The 14,733-nt window shown below is 44.2% G+C and overlaps 1 protein-coding gene across 1 annotated transcript; it reads left to right on the plus strand.

Annotated features, from left to right (window-relative positions):
• Positions 1-232: 232 nt before the first annotated feature.
• On the plus strand, positions 233-9,804 carry pnn (pinin, desmosome associated protein). Its single transcript, XM_072688964.1, has 9 exons — positions 233-372; positions 2,770-2,841; positions 2,936-3,004; positions 3,188-3,263; positions 5,121-5,215; positions 5,339-5,414; positions 5,523-5,678; positions 5,767-5,905; positions 7,910-9,804. The coding sequence occupies exons 1-9, from the start codon at positions 260-262 to the stop codon at positions 9,169-9,171; spliced, it is 2,058 nt and encodes a 685-aa protein (XP_072545065.1). The 5' UTR covers positions 233-259; the 3' UTR covers positions 9,172-9,804.
• Positions 9,805-14,733: the final 4,929 nt, after the last annotated feature.

Below are 14,733 nucleotides of genomic sequence, written 5' to 3' on the forward strand. Positions count from 1 at the left end.
ATGTTAATATAATTAGCTCTATTATTTCCTCCTGTTATTAAACTGTATTTAAAAGCTGAACAGCTGGATTACAGACTGCCGATCAGACCCGCTCCCTATTGGCCGGCATTGCTGGAATGAACGACACCCATTGGCTGGCGTTCCTGTCACGGTCGACGCCCAGTGGCTCCTGATCCTGTCAATCACGAGACGTCACGTGTGCGGTCCCGGCAGTCTCCCATATGCATGCTAGCAGCAGGAGGCGTGCTAGCTTAGCAAGATGGCGGTGGCGGTGCGAACTCTGCAGGACCAGCTGGAGAAGGCGAAGGAGAGTCTCAAGAGCGTGGACGAAAACATACGGAAATTAACCGGCAGAGACCCGAATGAGTTACGGTACGGCCGCGGGTGGTTTTACGCTTCTGTTTAAGCTGTAATCGTTAGTGAGCAGCTCTCTGCTCCCGGCTACCTTTAGCTTAGCTGTGGCTAACGGGGGCTGTAGTGAGGCTGTAGCCCAGGTGCGGCGGTCTAGTGTGCACACTTGTGTTCTATCTAGGGCACTTGGCCAGCGAGTTCGTAGGAGTTCCCAGCTCGCGCAAGGCTTATTTATAAAGTTTTATTAATGTTTATATTTTATTTAAACCCTTAAATACTGTCAATATATCTACATATTATTTTCTGTCTAAAATTCTCTAAAAATTCAGGAGTAGATTTATTAACGTGAGGGAATACTTATTAAGTCCAGGGAATTCTTTATTAAACTAAGTTAATAGTTAATTAATCAAACGTAATGTTTTGTCATTATTTACTTTTAAAATAAATCTTATTTAAGGGTTCTTCAATTTTTAATGATTATTTAGCTAACGTGTCGGCTGGTGAAGTGTAAGTTACGACTGTTAATAAAAACTAATAAACTAAGTTAATAGTTAATTAATTAAACGTAATGTTTTGTCATTATTTACTTTTAAAATAAATCTTATTTAAGGGTTCTTCAATTTTTAATGATTATTTAAAGTGTCGGCTGGTGAAGTGTACGTTTCGACTGTTGCGGATATTGGAACGCGGGCTGAACGCTGGTCTTCCGGCCTAACTAGGGCGCAAGTGCGCATGAGCGTTCTTATGCCGTCGCTGGGAAGCTAAGCTAAGTTAGCTCTGAGCCATGCTGGCTAGCAGAATTAGCTCCGCCGCGTCAAAACAGGAACCCTCACCGTATGAGCGAGGAGGAGCGGTGTGGGGCGTTATAGCCACCTTCTGTAGTTTAATACGGTCTTAAATTACTACAGAGTTACAACACTAGTTAGCTAATTAGTTTATAGTGTAACAGTAGTTAAGTTGGGTGAAGTAGCTTGAGGCCAGGAGTTGAGCTCCGGGTCCAGGGTGAGAGGGGGGGGGCTGGGGGCCCGGGTCCAGGGTGACGGGGGGCGGGGGGGGACCCGGGTCCAGCTGTAATGCAGACATGCTCTGTCTCAGGTTTTCAGGTTAGAAAGTCACCAGTGAAACAAATCTGCAGGTTTAATAAAAATGTGTAAAAATATGATCTCTCAAAGCTCAGATATCAGCTATGAAAGTTGCACTAGTAATCTCAGATCTGCAGATCTATAAGTCCTCTCTGACCGCTCATATGACCTTCATAACACCCCTAATGTAGGTTTGATTGGCTATGATCTGTTATATGAAGCTATAGTGTAATTTTTAATATTGAAAAGTCAAATTAAAGTGGGTCTGGGCGATATTGGGGGGAGGGATAATCGCAATGCTTTTTAAGGGTAAAGGTGCAGGTATGTGTCACTGTACAGTGTGCAAATGGGTCCTCCGCATTTAACCCATCTGTGGTAGTGAGTACACACACACACACACCCAGAGCGGTGGGCAGCCAACTCCAGCGCCCGGGGAGCAGAGAGGGTAAAGGGCCTTGCTCAAGGGCCCAACAGTGGCAGCTTGCCGAGCCCGGGTATCGAACCCACAACCCTGTTATCGATATCCCGGAGCTCTAACCAATGATATACAATATTCATCGCAATATTTTGTCATGTAGACAAAATGCAGCAACAGTGTGAAATTTTAACTGCAATCCAAGTACTCTCCTCTGCTGAGCACTGGGCTTTACTCAGTGTGCAACACGCCATTCAATGAAATAAGACTGAGTACACGGTGTGTAATGAAATGTGCAGTTAACCAGTGCTCTTTAACCGCTGAAGATATCCACCGTACATCCATACAATCATAGTGATCCATGATGACAATTTAACACAATACGAGAGAATATTGTCTCATTGCCCAGCTGTATATACACACCATTTCTCACGATACCTGTAATCAGACTAAGTACATCAGTAGCAGCAGACTCTTAAACACTGCTGTTCAGATCCTCTCCCAGACTGAATACAGTGGTTTATCAACATCAGCTCTATCACGATATCACTAATTATCTTTTATTATATTGTCCAGCTCTAAACTAAAGCTATGTGCTTATTACCAAGTAGAAATTGTTATTGTAATTGAATTGTAATGAGTCTCTACACTGTAAATCCGACTAGGGAAAGTGGAGTACCACGAGAGTGAGAGATATGTCAAATCGAGAAAATACAAAAAAGTATATACAAAATAATTTTACATATATAATAAAGAATTGTACATTATACATTTGACATCTATAGCTCTTTCTCTCTTATATAAAAAAATACAATTATATAATTTTTTAAATATTCATTTTATTTTTCTTTATCTAAAACTACATAAGCTGGTCAGGAGTGTGTGCTGTGTGTTTTAATGCCGTCTCTGCTTTCCTTTCAGACCTGGTCAGACCAGGCGTTTGTCCATCACAGGCCCAGGTGGAGGTAGGGGGCGAGGCATCGGCTTGCTGAGGTGGGTCTTCATGCTGCTTTGTGTGTTTGATTAAAGCTTCTGCTTTTTGATGATCTGTGGTCAATTTTAATACTCATGTTTGTGTTATTCGAAGGCGTGGCCTCTCTGATGGCGGTGGAGGACCCCCAGCCAAACAGAGGGATATTGAGGGGGCACTCTTGAGGTATGGTCTGCACAGTTGTGTGTCGTTTGGGTTTAGTCTTTAGTCTTTCAGTCGTTTCTCACTGATGACTTACTGGAATATTAAAATATAAAGTCAGCAGAAATCAAGTTGGTGCTGGTGATGGGAGTGTTTGGGTGGTGTGTATCGCTGTGCTGTGGATGTAATTTATTACACCTGTTTCAGGCTGGCGGGGGATCAGAGAGCCAGGAGAGATTCACGCCATGACAGCGACGCTGAGGACGAGGACGATGTCAAAAAAGTGAGAGTTCTGCTTATTAAAGGGATGGGAAGTCACTGTGGCCAAACAAACCATGGATATTTGGTTATGTTGTTAAGGACTTGTCAATAATAATAATAATCATATAAAATTAAATGCATTTGGAAGAGTATCCAGTGCTTTCCCACATTTTCTGTATCTAGACCCTGGTCAGGTTACAGTCACAATTGCTGTTTATTTACTAGGTACAACTCAAGATAAGATGATCCTTTTAGTCCCAGAGTGGGGAAATTCTCAGTCACAGCAGAAAAGGGATAGTAAAAGCACTCGGATGCAAAAACTTAGATAAATGACCAATATATACACAATATAAGTAATAGAGGTAAAAAAGCAATAACTATATTATTTACATTCATACTGGAAGTAAAACAACTCTGATTCTGGCACATTTTATTATTATTAATTTCCCTAATATTTTTTTCTAATGTTAGTTAGAAGTAAATCATTAAATAAAAATCAGTAAATAAACATTCATCCTGTAAATGTGGAGGAGAAAATATAGGAAACAAAAGGTAATGATTTCCCTGCTCCAACAGTAACCTGTCAGTTAACAGGTGAGCTGAATCAGGTGCGTTCCAGCAGGAAAAGCACTAAACTGCAGGAGTTCCCCACCCAAAGGAGTCCCCGCCCCTTTCATAGAAGACCTGTTCACTCAACACCTCATTAGAACACAGTTCCTGAACCTGACTCTAGCTGTTACCATGTTCTAGACACCAGGCTTCCATTAGAGAACCCCTCTGACCAACAGAAACTACGTCCTCCGATGCCTTTCTGAAAGTCGAGCTGGTTATGTTCTCATTTACAGTGTTTATCTGACTCCATCCAGAGCTCACACATGTGACCCGTGTTCCACAGGTCGGAGACCGTAGAGTCAGGAGTGTTATTGGTGTAATTACCCAGTGATTGTCACTCTTCAGTAGAGTGAATTGCTCAATCCAGAGCTCTTTGTTAATGCAGCCCTACCTTTTGTTGTGGAGTGCTGTAGGTAACGGCCCTGCGGAGTTTAGTGTGGAGTGTTTAGGTTGGGTGTGAAACGGCAGTTAACGGCCATTCGCTGATTGTTTCAGTGTTGGAGTTTGTGTTCCTTAACAGGATTTTTAAGTTTCTGTTTGGTTTCAGAGTGTAGAAATTGTAAGCTGGGCATTTTAGTTTAATTTAATTGTTTTAATATCAGCATATCGTGCTTTAATCCTTATATCATGTTATAAATGATATAATGGAATATTTGATTCACAGTACTCTATCTACACTATATCCATGGACTCCCCTTCTAATTAATGCATTCAGCTACTTGCTGACACAGCTTGTCTAGTCCCTGTAGAGAAGAAGTACTGCCAATAGAATAGGACTCTCTGGAGCAGATCAACATCATGACCCTATTGGCTCCATGCTGCCTAATGCCAGGCGTGGGCTAGAGGGGTATAATAAAGCCCCCCAGCATTGAGGAGCTGTGGAGCAGTGGAAGAGCTGTGTTCTCTGGAATGATGGTGGAGGAGCTCCATCCAGTACTTTTGGGAGTACTGAATTGGGGATGGATGAAGTCGGGTGGTGGTGATCATCCAACATCCTGACCTTGTGAACACTCTTGTTGCTGATTGCAATCAAATCCTCACAGCAATGCTCCTCCTCCAGAATCTAGTAGAAAGTCTTCTTCTCTGGACAGTAGAGACAGTTACTCCAACAGAAGCAGGATCAGCTCTTTCAATAGCCTTGATTCAGAAGAAACACTGAATGATCAGGCGTCCCAATACTTTTGTCAATTTAGTGGAGTTTTGTTTATTGATTATTTGTTTTCTGGTGTGTGATTAATATTAAAACCTCTCTCTGTCTCGTTTCCAGCCAGCGTTGCAGTCATCAGTAGTAGCTACCTCCAAAGAGCGCACGCGTCGAGATCTTATTCAAGATCAGACCATGGATGAGAAGGGGAAGCAAAGGTAGCGGTTCTGCTTGTGTGTTCCCTGCTGTCTCTCAGGCTCTGGGCTCTCCTCTGTTTCTGTTTCTGCCGTTTTTCTGGTTGATCTGCTGTTTTAAAGGTTTCTGCTCTGTTCTTCTCACAGGAATCGGCGCATGTTTGGCCTGCTGATGGGAACTCTGCAGAAGTTTAAGCAGGAGTCTACGGTGTCCACAGATCGGGTAGATCATCATTTCTCTTGCCTCTTCTCCTTTCTGAAGCGTTAGAACGTCATCAGAGCTCCTGTTGAACAGTCCTGAGATGCTTCTGCTTTGTTGAAACTCTTCCAGCTGAAAAGGCGACAAGAGATTGAGCAGAAGCTGGAAGTCCAGGCAGAACAAGAGCGCAAGAAAGTGGAGAGCGAGAGACGGGAGCTGTTTGAGGAGAGACGTGCCAAGCAGACCGAGCTGAGGCTTCTGGAGCATAAAGTGGAGCTGGCTCAGCTGGTATACGCCTCGGACTGCGTCCACCGTCCTGTCTTAACCGAGCTGCTATGTTCCTTTAAGTAACCCTTTTGTGTTTTGTCTGTTTCAGCAAGAGGAGTGGAACGCACACAACTCCAAAATTATAAAGTTTATTCGCACGAAGACCAAGCCACCCATCTTCTTCCTGCCTGGTCGCATGTGCTCAGCCACCCAGAAGCTCCTCGAGGAGTCTCAGAAAAAAATGAACGGTAAGGGTTCAGATTGAGGTGTTGTGTTCGTGTCAGAATGTTGGACCATATTTTAATCACAAAAAATACGAAACAGTAGAATATTAGAGATGTCCCAGCCCTGGGGCTCAGGGTCCGGGCCGATTCAGGCAGATTTCAATGGATGTGGTATCGGCTATTTTAATCCCAGTCCAGTCAGAGTCTTTGTGTTCAGAGCGCCATCTGGTGTCCTCAAGATGCCATTACCGGATATTATCCCCAGCCGGCAGCAGCAGTGTGTTCGTTTTTTTAAAGGTAAATAAAGGAGTCGAGGTTCTGCAGTGTGGAGCTACTTTACAGTGGAACCTGAAAACAGACAGTTATATCTGACCCTTTATAAAACTCACTGAAACGCTCTGTTTTACCAGCGGGAGAACCGGAGAACCGCTCACTCTCCTTTCTCTGTTTATAAACCAGCACTGAAGAACCCGTTCCGAACCGAGTGGAGGCTAATGCTAACATACGCACACAATTACACACTAGTTGTTGGTCTACCATGGACCAGTCCAGTTCGGAGTGTGTACCACACCACAACACACACACACACACACACACAGGAAGTGATTAGACTGCAGTGTTGTAAAGGTGCTGTGAGCTGATTGGTCAGGGAGGAGAGTTAATTATAAGATATTAAGCACAAAGTCTTTTTAAGAAAAGTCTCGACTAAACTAAATCCGTCAGTTCAGAATGTCTGATTGTAGAAACTGAAAATAAAAGAATCTTACTAATCAGATTAATCAGCGTCTTATCTGATCTAAACTGTGGGATGGATTATTTATTGGTTTGGTATCGACTGATACTCAGCATTTATGGGCTCTGATTTGATCAGGGGTAAAATAACCTGATGGGGACGTTTCTATTGCGATATTAAGTAAAGTACATTTTAAGCATCTAATTTTAAACAAATCTAATAAAGTGAAATCTGATTTAACATCCTCTAAAATGTGCAGATCAGTGGGAACCCTCAGGTCATCAGCAAGACAGGGGCTTTAATGAGACTTTCCACTGTTAAGCCTGCTACAGCCTGCATGTTCCTGTGGGCGGATCTGAGGGCTCTTGAGGGAGGGGGTGCATGAAGTCTGTGGGGTGGGGGGGGGGTGCATGAAGGTATTTAAAGGTATTTAAAATTAGTAAGGGTACAAATCACTTCTAAATTAAACTGCTAACCAAAGCTATTGGACACTTCCTCTGCTTCCTCTGCTGCTCTTAGCCAGAGCTCTTATGTGAATCACCTCAGTCTTCCACAGAATGATGACGGGTGTGATATGATCTCTCATTAGAATCAGATTAATTGAACAAGTGTGTTGAGACCAACGGTGTCAAAAGTTGAAATTGACATCCATTCCTCAGGGAGAAGTGAGTTTAGATACGAGGGTTTAAAAGACCTCTATAGAAGCTGAAGTATCAACTGAAGCTTTTTACTCCAGTAAAAGTGTAAAAGTACTGGTTTCAGAACGACTTCAAGTAGAAAAGTAAAAGTAATGGAAGGAAAACAAAGACTGAAAGCTTAGGCTGCGCCACAGGGGTCTATAGTGCACCCCCCCCCCCTCCCCAAAACCCCATTTCTCTAAAAGTCATAATGAGGAGGATGATCTATTAAAATGTTGATGTTAAAAATGTTGGGCTGCACTAGGCTTCTGTTTCAGCTGCAGATCTGCCCATTGAAAATGAAGCATTTCAGTAATATCAGCTCTATTAAAGGAGCGTCTCTGTGCTCTACTGAGCATCAACATGAGCTTCATGGAGGAAAATATGAGGAGGAGACTTCAGAGGCGTGTGATCAATAAGCTTTATTGGAGTGTAAATGTGGGGCTCAGTCGGGACGTTTCACTGCAGCTCTCTTGAGTCTCTGCCACGGACACAGTCTTCATACTAGACTACAGACGTCTGCTGTGAGCTCGCTGGAGAGAGACGGGACGTGTGCAGGTGTGAGGGATTACGCAGGGGTCCTCTTAATTGTGTATTAACATGTATCCTTTCTTGCAGCCATGTTTGAGGAGAGGCGTGAAGCTTTCGCCGAGCACTTGAACAAGATGGAGGCTCGGCCAAGGCGTCAGCCCCTGCGGGCTGCAGAGAGAGGCACGGAGGAGGCCGGTCGGGCTGAAGAGCTGAAGAAGGAAGATGGAGAGGAGGAGGGTAAGCAGAGAGTAAGGCTGACAGGTAATCGACACGATGTGGAGATGGAGGATGATGATGAGGAGGAGGAAGAGGCAGGGGAGGAGGAAGGAGAGGAGAAAGAGGAGCGAGAGGAGGTTAGGGAGATGGAGGGTGAGAGGGAGCAGGAGAAAGAGAAGGAGGAGGAAGTGAAGGATAAAGAGGAGGAGGAAGATGAGGGCAAGGCAGAGGGAGATGAGGAAGAGCAGGAAGAATTGGCAGCAGTTGAGGAGAAGGAGCATAAAGAGGTGGAGGAGAAGATGGAGGTTACAGCAGTGGTGGAGGAAGCTGGGGGGCAGACAGGGCAGAGCCAGGAGCAGGAGAAAAGCCCAGAGGCAGCAGTAGATGAGGTAGGTCATGAGAGTAGGGAGGAAGATGTAGAGAAGGCAACCCATCAGGAAAGCATCGCCGAGTCCCAGGAAGCCTCCGAAAACATCATGGAAGTCCAGCCTGAGTCTGAAGAACCTCCAGCGGAAGCTTCCGAACCTTCTGCACCCACTGCAATGGAGCAGAGCAGCACAGAGGCAGATGGAGCCCTGGAGCTCCAGAAAAAGAGACCAGAAGAAGTTGCTCCACATCAAGAGGAGACCCGTGAGCCCCCTGCCCAGCCTCAGGAACCTAAAACGGGCTCCAAGGAGGTTGAGGAAGCAGGGGAAACAGAGGAATCCCGCGGCCGCGGCAAAGCCAGACCCAAGCAGAGCAGGAGCCGGAGCAGCTCCAGCTCCTCCAGCAGCTCCTCGTCCTCCTCCAGCTCCAGCGGCTCCAGCTCGTCCTCCAGCGGCTCCAGCAGCCGCAGCAGCTCCTCGGGCTCGTCTTCCTCGTCCTCCAGCTCACGCAGCCGGGACCGAGACGGCGGGCACTCGAGGCGCCGCAGGAACTCCGACCGGGAGCGCAAGAAGAGCGGCGGCGAGAGAGGGCACAAGTCCTCCAAAAGCAGCGGCGGACGAGAGGGGAAAGGGTCCAAGGACAAAAGCAACAAGTCTGAAAGGAAAAGGACGAGCCCTGACGGGAGCCGGGTGGGAAAGAGGTCGTCGCGCAGCGAGCGGGATCGGGACCGGGATCGCAAGTCTGATAGGAAAGAAAAGAGGCGCTAGTTCGGATAAAAAAAAAAGAGGCCGGGTGTCTGATCCGTATCAGCGGAGTCTGTCTGTCTGATTGGGGGAGGAGGCCTTACACCGCCTTTCTCTAATTCCCAGACGCTCGGTGTTTTTTAAATTGGAACTTCAAACCTGGTCTCTGTTTGTTTTTGGGTTTTTTTTGTTTTGTTTTTTTAATTAAAATCTCCTGTCTGGTATCTTCCTGCTCTCCTGAGCTTTCACTTGTATTTTTTTAGATTTTCTACCACCTGCTTTTAAGTAAAACGCCACGCTAAGTAACCTTTCAGCCCCTGTTTATCTGTCTAACCTTCAGACTTCCAGACTGATGAGAAAACGTGAGGACGAGCCGAAGCGAGGCGCGTTTCTAACCCCGAGCGTAGATGTTTGGCTTCCGTATTGCCTGTGTTGTCGCGGTCACGTTGTAGAGTAGCCAGTCCTCTTTCTTTCCTTGTTCCTTTTCTTGCGTAGTCGTGCGGTGCAGAGATTGTACGTTTAGCTTTTCTGTAAATGCTGGACGTCCACTTTCCCAGTTAAAGGTGGGACGGCCCTGTTTTTGAAGAGCTGCTGACTTTTTTTGTAAAAACTAAAACGTCAGTTACTGGAGAGAAAGAAATAAAGACGTGAACAAAATTCTCTCTCGACTCATTTTCCTTTATGTTGTGATTTTTGTTTTCTGTTCTGAAGTGAAAAGTAATGTATAGTGCAGAAACCTTCTATCTCCAAAACCAGCAGCTTTACAGGAAGAGGGGGAAAAACCTTATTCACTTTTAGACTTATTCACATTTTAAGACATTTTGGAACGATTCTATTGGTCTATTTATCAAGAAATTATGATGCCATATAAAGAATGACTGCCAGATTCACGTTTTGGAGAAAATGAAAAACAGCAAAAATGGAGATGCAAGGTTTTTGTATGAATGATCTGCATTTATCTTTACTTTTTATTGTTGATTCCAATTAGTATGAAGCCAGATGGCCCGTTTTTGGCTTTTTCAGCTCTGGTTAGTGTAAACTAATGAATACGCCAACACGTTTCTAGTGCTTTCTGTTCTGTCTGAAGTAAAAACACACACGATCTGCTCTGTACTGAGCCAAAACTGAGCCAACCTGGCTTTTAAACACTACGGGTCTGGGTTGCCCAGAGAGGGATTAAGCCTAGTTCTGGACTTTGTTCTCCTTTCAATTGAGAATTTCCATTTGGAAAGCTGTCTAGTCCAGGACTGTGCTTAATCCCTGTCTGGGAAACCAATCCTTAATGTTTAAAAATCTGTTAATTAAATAAAGGCTACAGTGAAGGTAAGGGACACCTGAAGCTCAGATCTGCCTAAAAGAAGGCGGTAGCTTGGCCGATTGCTCATTTCATGAAAGCTGGGGTTGTAGGGGAACACGGGTCCAATGTTTGTACAACTGGTTTAGATTTGACAGGCGTGAGTCTTTCAATGGCGTGAAATTATTCTGAAACACACCGCTGAGTTTAGTACTTTAGCTGATTATAATCCTGAAACCATTTCTTCCATTAAAGAGAATCCTGATGCTTCCTAAAATCACTTATGATTTCATTTGAGTTTCATATTAAACTCACTTTTTAAAAAGACAAATTTCTTGGATTTCTGTGAACTTTCATTAACTACTGATGGACTGGTTTAATTAGTATACCTGCACCGCTGCGCATCAGCCAATATACTCTTTATTACTCAATGGCTGAAGTTTAAATCACGGTCAGGCCGATGAAGTTTATTTCCATTGTGGTTCAGAGCACATAAAGAGAGACAGAATGAACACTACAAAATACAGTGTAATAACTTGTTTCTTGGCCTTTTTAGCTGCTGCAAAGCCATCAAATATGAATCTGCACTGATCGAGTGTGAAAGATACAGGCGTGGACGGCGACCAAAGACCACAGTATAGGAATAGGAATAGAAGGCAGTCTTTAAACACGCTCAGGTGCTGAGGGAAGAGCCCTGATGGTGATAATTTAGGGGTTTAGAGAGCTGTAGGGTGTGGGTGAGGGTCTAGCTTAGGCCTGTGTTGGGCTTTAGGACCTAAAGACAAGAACCCTGTTGTATCTTGGTCTAATTAATAAATGCAGCTTTGGGATTTAGCTCTAGCTCTAGGGGCTGATGATCCCTCAGCTCACTTCTGGTGTTTGGTGTCCCATCTGAATGTTTAGTGACCTTACACCCACTCCTACAGTGGTGGTGAGACCACAGCAGGGCTCTTGGAATTATTTGGGTTTATTCTAATGTTATATAGAGTTAATTACAGGTAGACGCTCTCACTGACCACTGACTTTATGTTTATTAAGGTTTATTCTAATGTTATATAGAGTTAATTACAGGTAGACACTCTCACTGACCACTGACTTTATGTTTATTAAGGTTTATTCTAATGTTATATAGAGTTAATTACAGGTAGACACTCACTGACCACTGACTATGTATATTTGCACTATTCTAATGTAATATAGAGTTTTCTCTTATTATTATTTCTGCTGAAATAATGAGTTTTAGGCTGTCTGTGGTGTCAGCTCTCTCGGGGGGTAGAACAGTGAGCCTTCAGCAGTTTATTTGGCACAGGGTTATGACTGGATGGCTTTGTCCTCTTTTAATATCATGCACATGCTATCAATAGACCTGCAGTTAATATTCCGTTTCAGGCTAAGTGCTGTTTTGTCCGGTGATTGATGGAGTCACTCTGAACATCCTGATGCTGTCTGCTGAAATATGTTTCTGAAGGGAATCCTCACATTACAGTGGAACAGCAGGAAAAGTGTTTGGTAAGCTTAAGAGGAGATGAGGGGAGGCATTGGGGTGGTTTGCTTGGTGTGAGAGTTGCCACAGGATGGCAGTAGAGTCACTGCTGAAGCTGCTGCTGTCCCCCTCTTTCAGACTGCACTTACGCTCCTAGTTCCCCTGCTGCATTTAAAGGGCCCATATATTACTTCAATCCTGCTCCCCCACCACCCCCACCCCTTCTTTTCAGTGTTTGTCAGGCTGTTATCTGCTCAGCCTCTTTCTGCCTGCTCCAGAATTCACATCCTAATCTCCCGGGTCTGTACCTGCGCTACAGGTGGTGTCAGACTTTCTCTTTGTCTGTCATTTTGACAGACAGGGATGTAAAAATTGTGTCATCTCTTCCCTGTCATTATAAATACATTTATTTTATTGATAAGAGTTTTATATATATATATGACCGCTGTCCAATGAAAACCATGTATCTTCATTTGAGTCTGTGTTTAGTTTTCTCCATGGTTTGAACCCTGTAGCTGTTTCTCTACACTGTGTAAATAACTCTAGATAAGTAGACCAATAGAAATGCTCACATGTTTTTGCTGGATATATGGATACACACACACACACACACACACACATCTATATATCTATATATATATAGAACCAGCTTATAGATTTTATAAAGATGTGAAAGATGAGCAGAGGCACAGATCATACAGTCACTTTTCAGGTCAACACCACAAACAGCTTCCTCTCAGTCCACATGGATTTAACCCTTCAAAGCCTGAACCATCAAAGAATTGACAGGATATTATTATTATTATTATTATTATTATTATTATTTTACCTTCTGACTAATGCTTTGCATATATGACTTTTTTATATTATAGTTGATATATTTGGAATGTACTGTTCACAGCAGGATGTTATTTATTTACAAAAAACAAACAAACAAACAAACGGGGAAAAAAAACTTGAATTGTAAAAAAAAAAAAGGTCAACTTAGAATAAATAATAATGCAGGATTATTATTTATTTGTTACATATTATTGTTATTTAATGTTTATTTGATCACAGTGCTCTCATTAACAGTGGTGACCAATAGAGCAACAGAAATGCAGTTTAATACTTTCATTTATTAAATAACAAGATTTTGTTAGTTTTTATATGCTCTGATTCTATAAAAATTTTAACTGAGCAATTCACTATATGGACAAAAGTATTGGGACACCTGCTCATTCACTGTTTCTTCTGAAATGAAGGTTATTAAAAGAGCTGATCCTGCTTCTGTTGGAGTAACTGTTTCTACTGTCCAGAGAAGAAGACTTTCTACTAGATTCTGGAGGAGGAGCATTGCTGTGAGGATTTGATTGCATTCAGTGACAACAGCATTAGTGAGGTCAGGATTATTGATCACCACCCCACCTCATCATCCCCAACTACCCAACTCATCCCAAAAGTACTGGATGGAGCTCCTCCACCATCATTCCAGAGAACACAGTTCCTCCACTGCTCCACAGCTCCTCAATGCTGGGGGGCTTTATACCCCTCTAGCCCACGCCTAGCATTAGGCAGCATGGAGCCAATAGGGTCATAGTGTTGATCTGCTCCAGAGAGTCCTATTCTATTGGCAGTACTTCTTCTCTACAGGGACTAGACAAGCTGTGTGTGCATTTGCACATCTGTGTCAGCAGCAATGGGTGCAGCTTAAAGTTGCGGAAAGCTGAATGCGTGCATTAGAAGGGGTGTCCAGAAATATTTGGACAGGCAGGGAGACATCATAACACAATTAAAGATATTCTGAGCATTCTGGAGAGCGAGGTGTCCCCTGAACTTTTGATGAGGTGTGTGTGTGTGTGTGTGTGTGTGTGTGTGTTCAACCCTTTGCTTTGCCCCCATGCTCCAGGCGGCTCAGTGAAAGTGAGCAGTCAGCTGTTCTCTGCCTCATTAGCGCTGTGCGTCTCTGATGAGGCGGGATGATGAAGCTCTACTATTGATCCGTCTCTGGAGGAAAAGTGCTGGATAAACAGGACTGGGCTGCGGCCCTCCGAGGCCCGCCTGTGGGGAAAGACAGAGCGAAGGAGGGAGACAGAGGGCTCTTGCTGCGTTTGTCTCATGTCGTCTGATTAATATTTTGAGGCTCATCTGTCTGAGGTCGGGACGTTTTATGTACTCTGGGTCGCCCTGCAGCTCAGAACCGCATAACTCCGAATTCTGCAGGAGCCTCAGCGCTCAAAGACCTCCCACACGGTACAGGAGCAGTGCAGCTCAGCAGCTCTGTTACCTACAGCCGTCCTTAAACACACACACGGGGTCAAAGATACACACTACATGTCCAAATGTTTGTGGACACCCCTTCTAATGAACGCATTCAGCTACTTTAAGCTGCACCCATTGCTGACACAGATGTGCAAATGCACACACACAGCTTGCCTAGTCCCTGTAGAGAAGTACTGCCAATAGAATAGGACTCTCTGGAGCAGATCAACATCATGAGCCTATTGGCTCAATGCTGCCTAATGCCAGGCGTGGGCTAGAGGGGTATAAAGCCCCCCAGCATTGAGGAGCTGTGGAGCAGTGGAAGAGCTGTGTTCTCTGGAATGATGGTGGAGGAGCTTCATCCAGTACTTTTGGGATGAGTTGGGGATGATGAGGTGGAGCTTTGGTGGTGGAGCTGCAGGAGGAGAACCTCTCTCCAGAACTGCTGCTGTGTAACGCTGCAGAACCCATAGAGTCATATTAGTGTAAAATCCTGTAGTGTTACTCTACCACCTCTACAGCCCAGATACTGCTCCACCTTCAGATCAAGCTTCTGCAGCTCGTCTCA

This window comes from Salminus brasiliensis, chromosome 10 (genome assembly GCF_030463535.1).
Source record: "Salminus brasiliensis chromosome 10, fSalBra1.hap2, whole genome shotgun sequence".
NCBI lineage: Eukaryota > Metazoa > Chordata > Actinopteri > Characiformes > Bryconidae > Salminus > Salminus brasiliensis.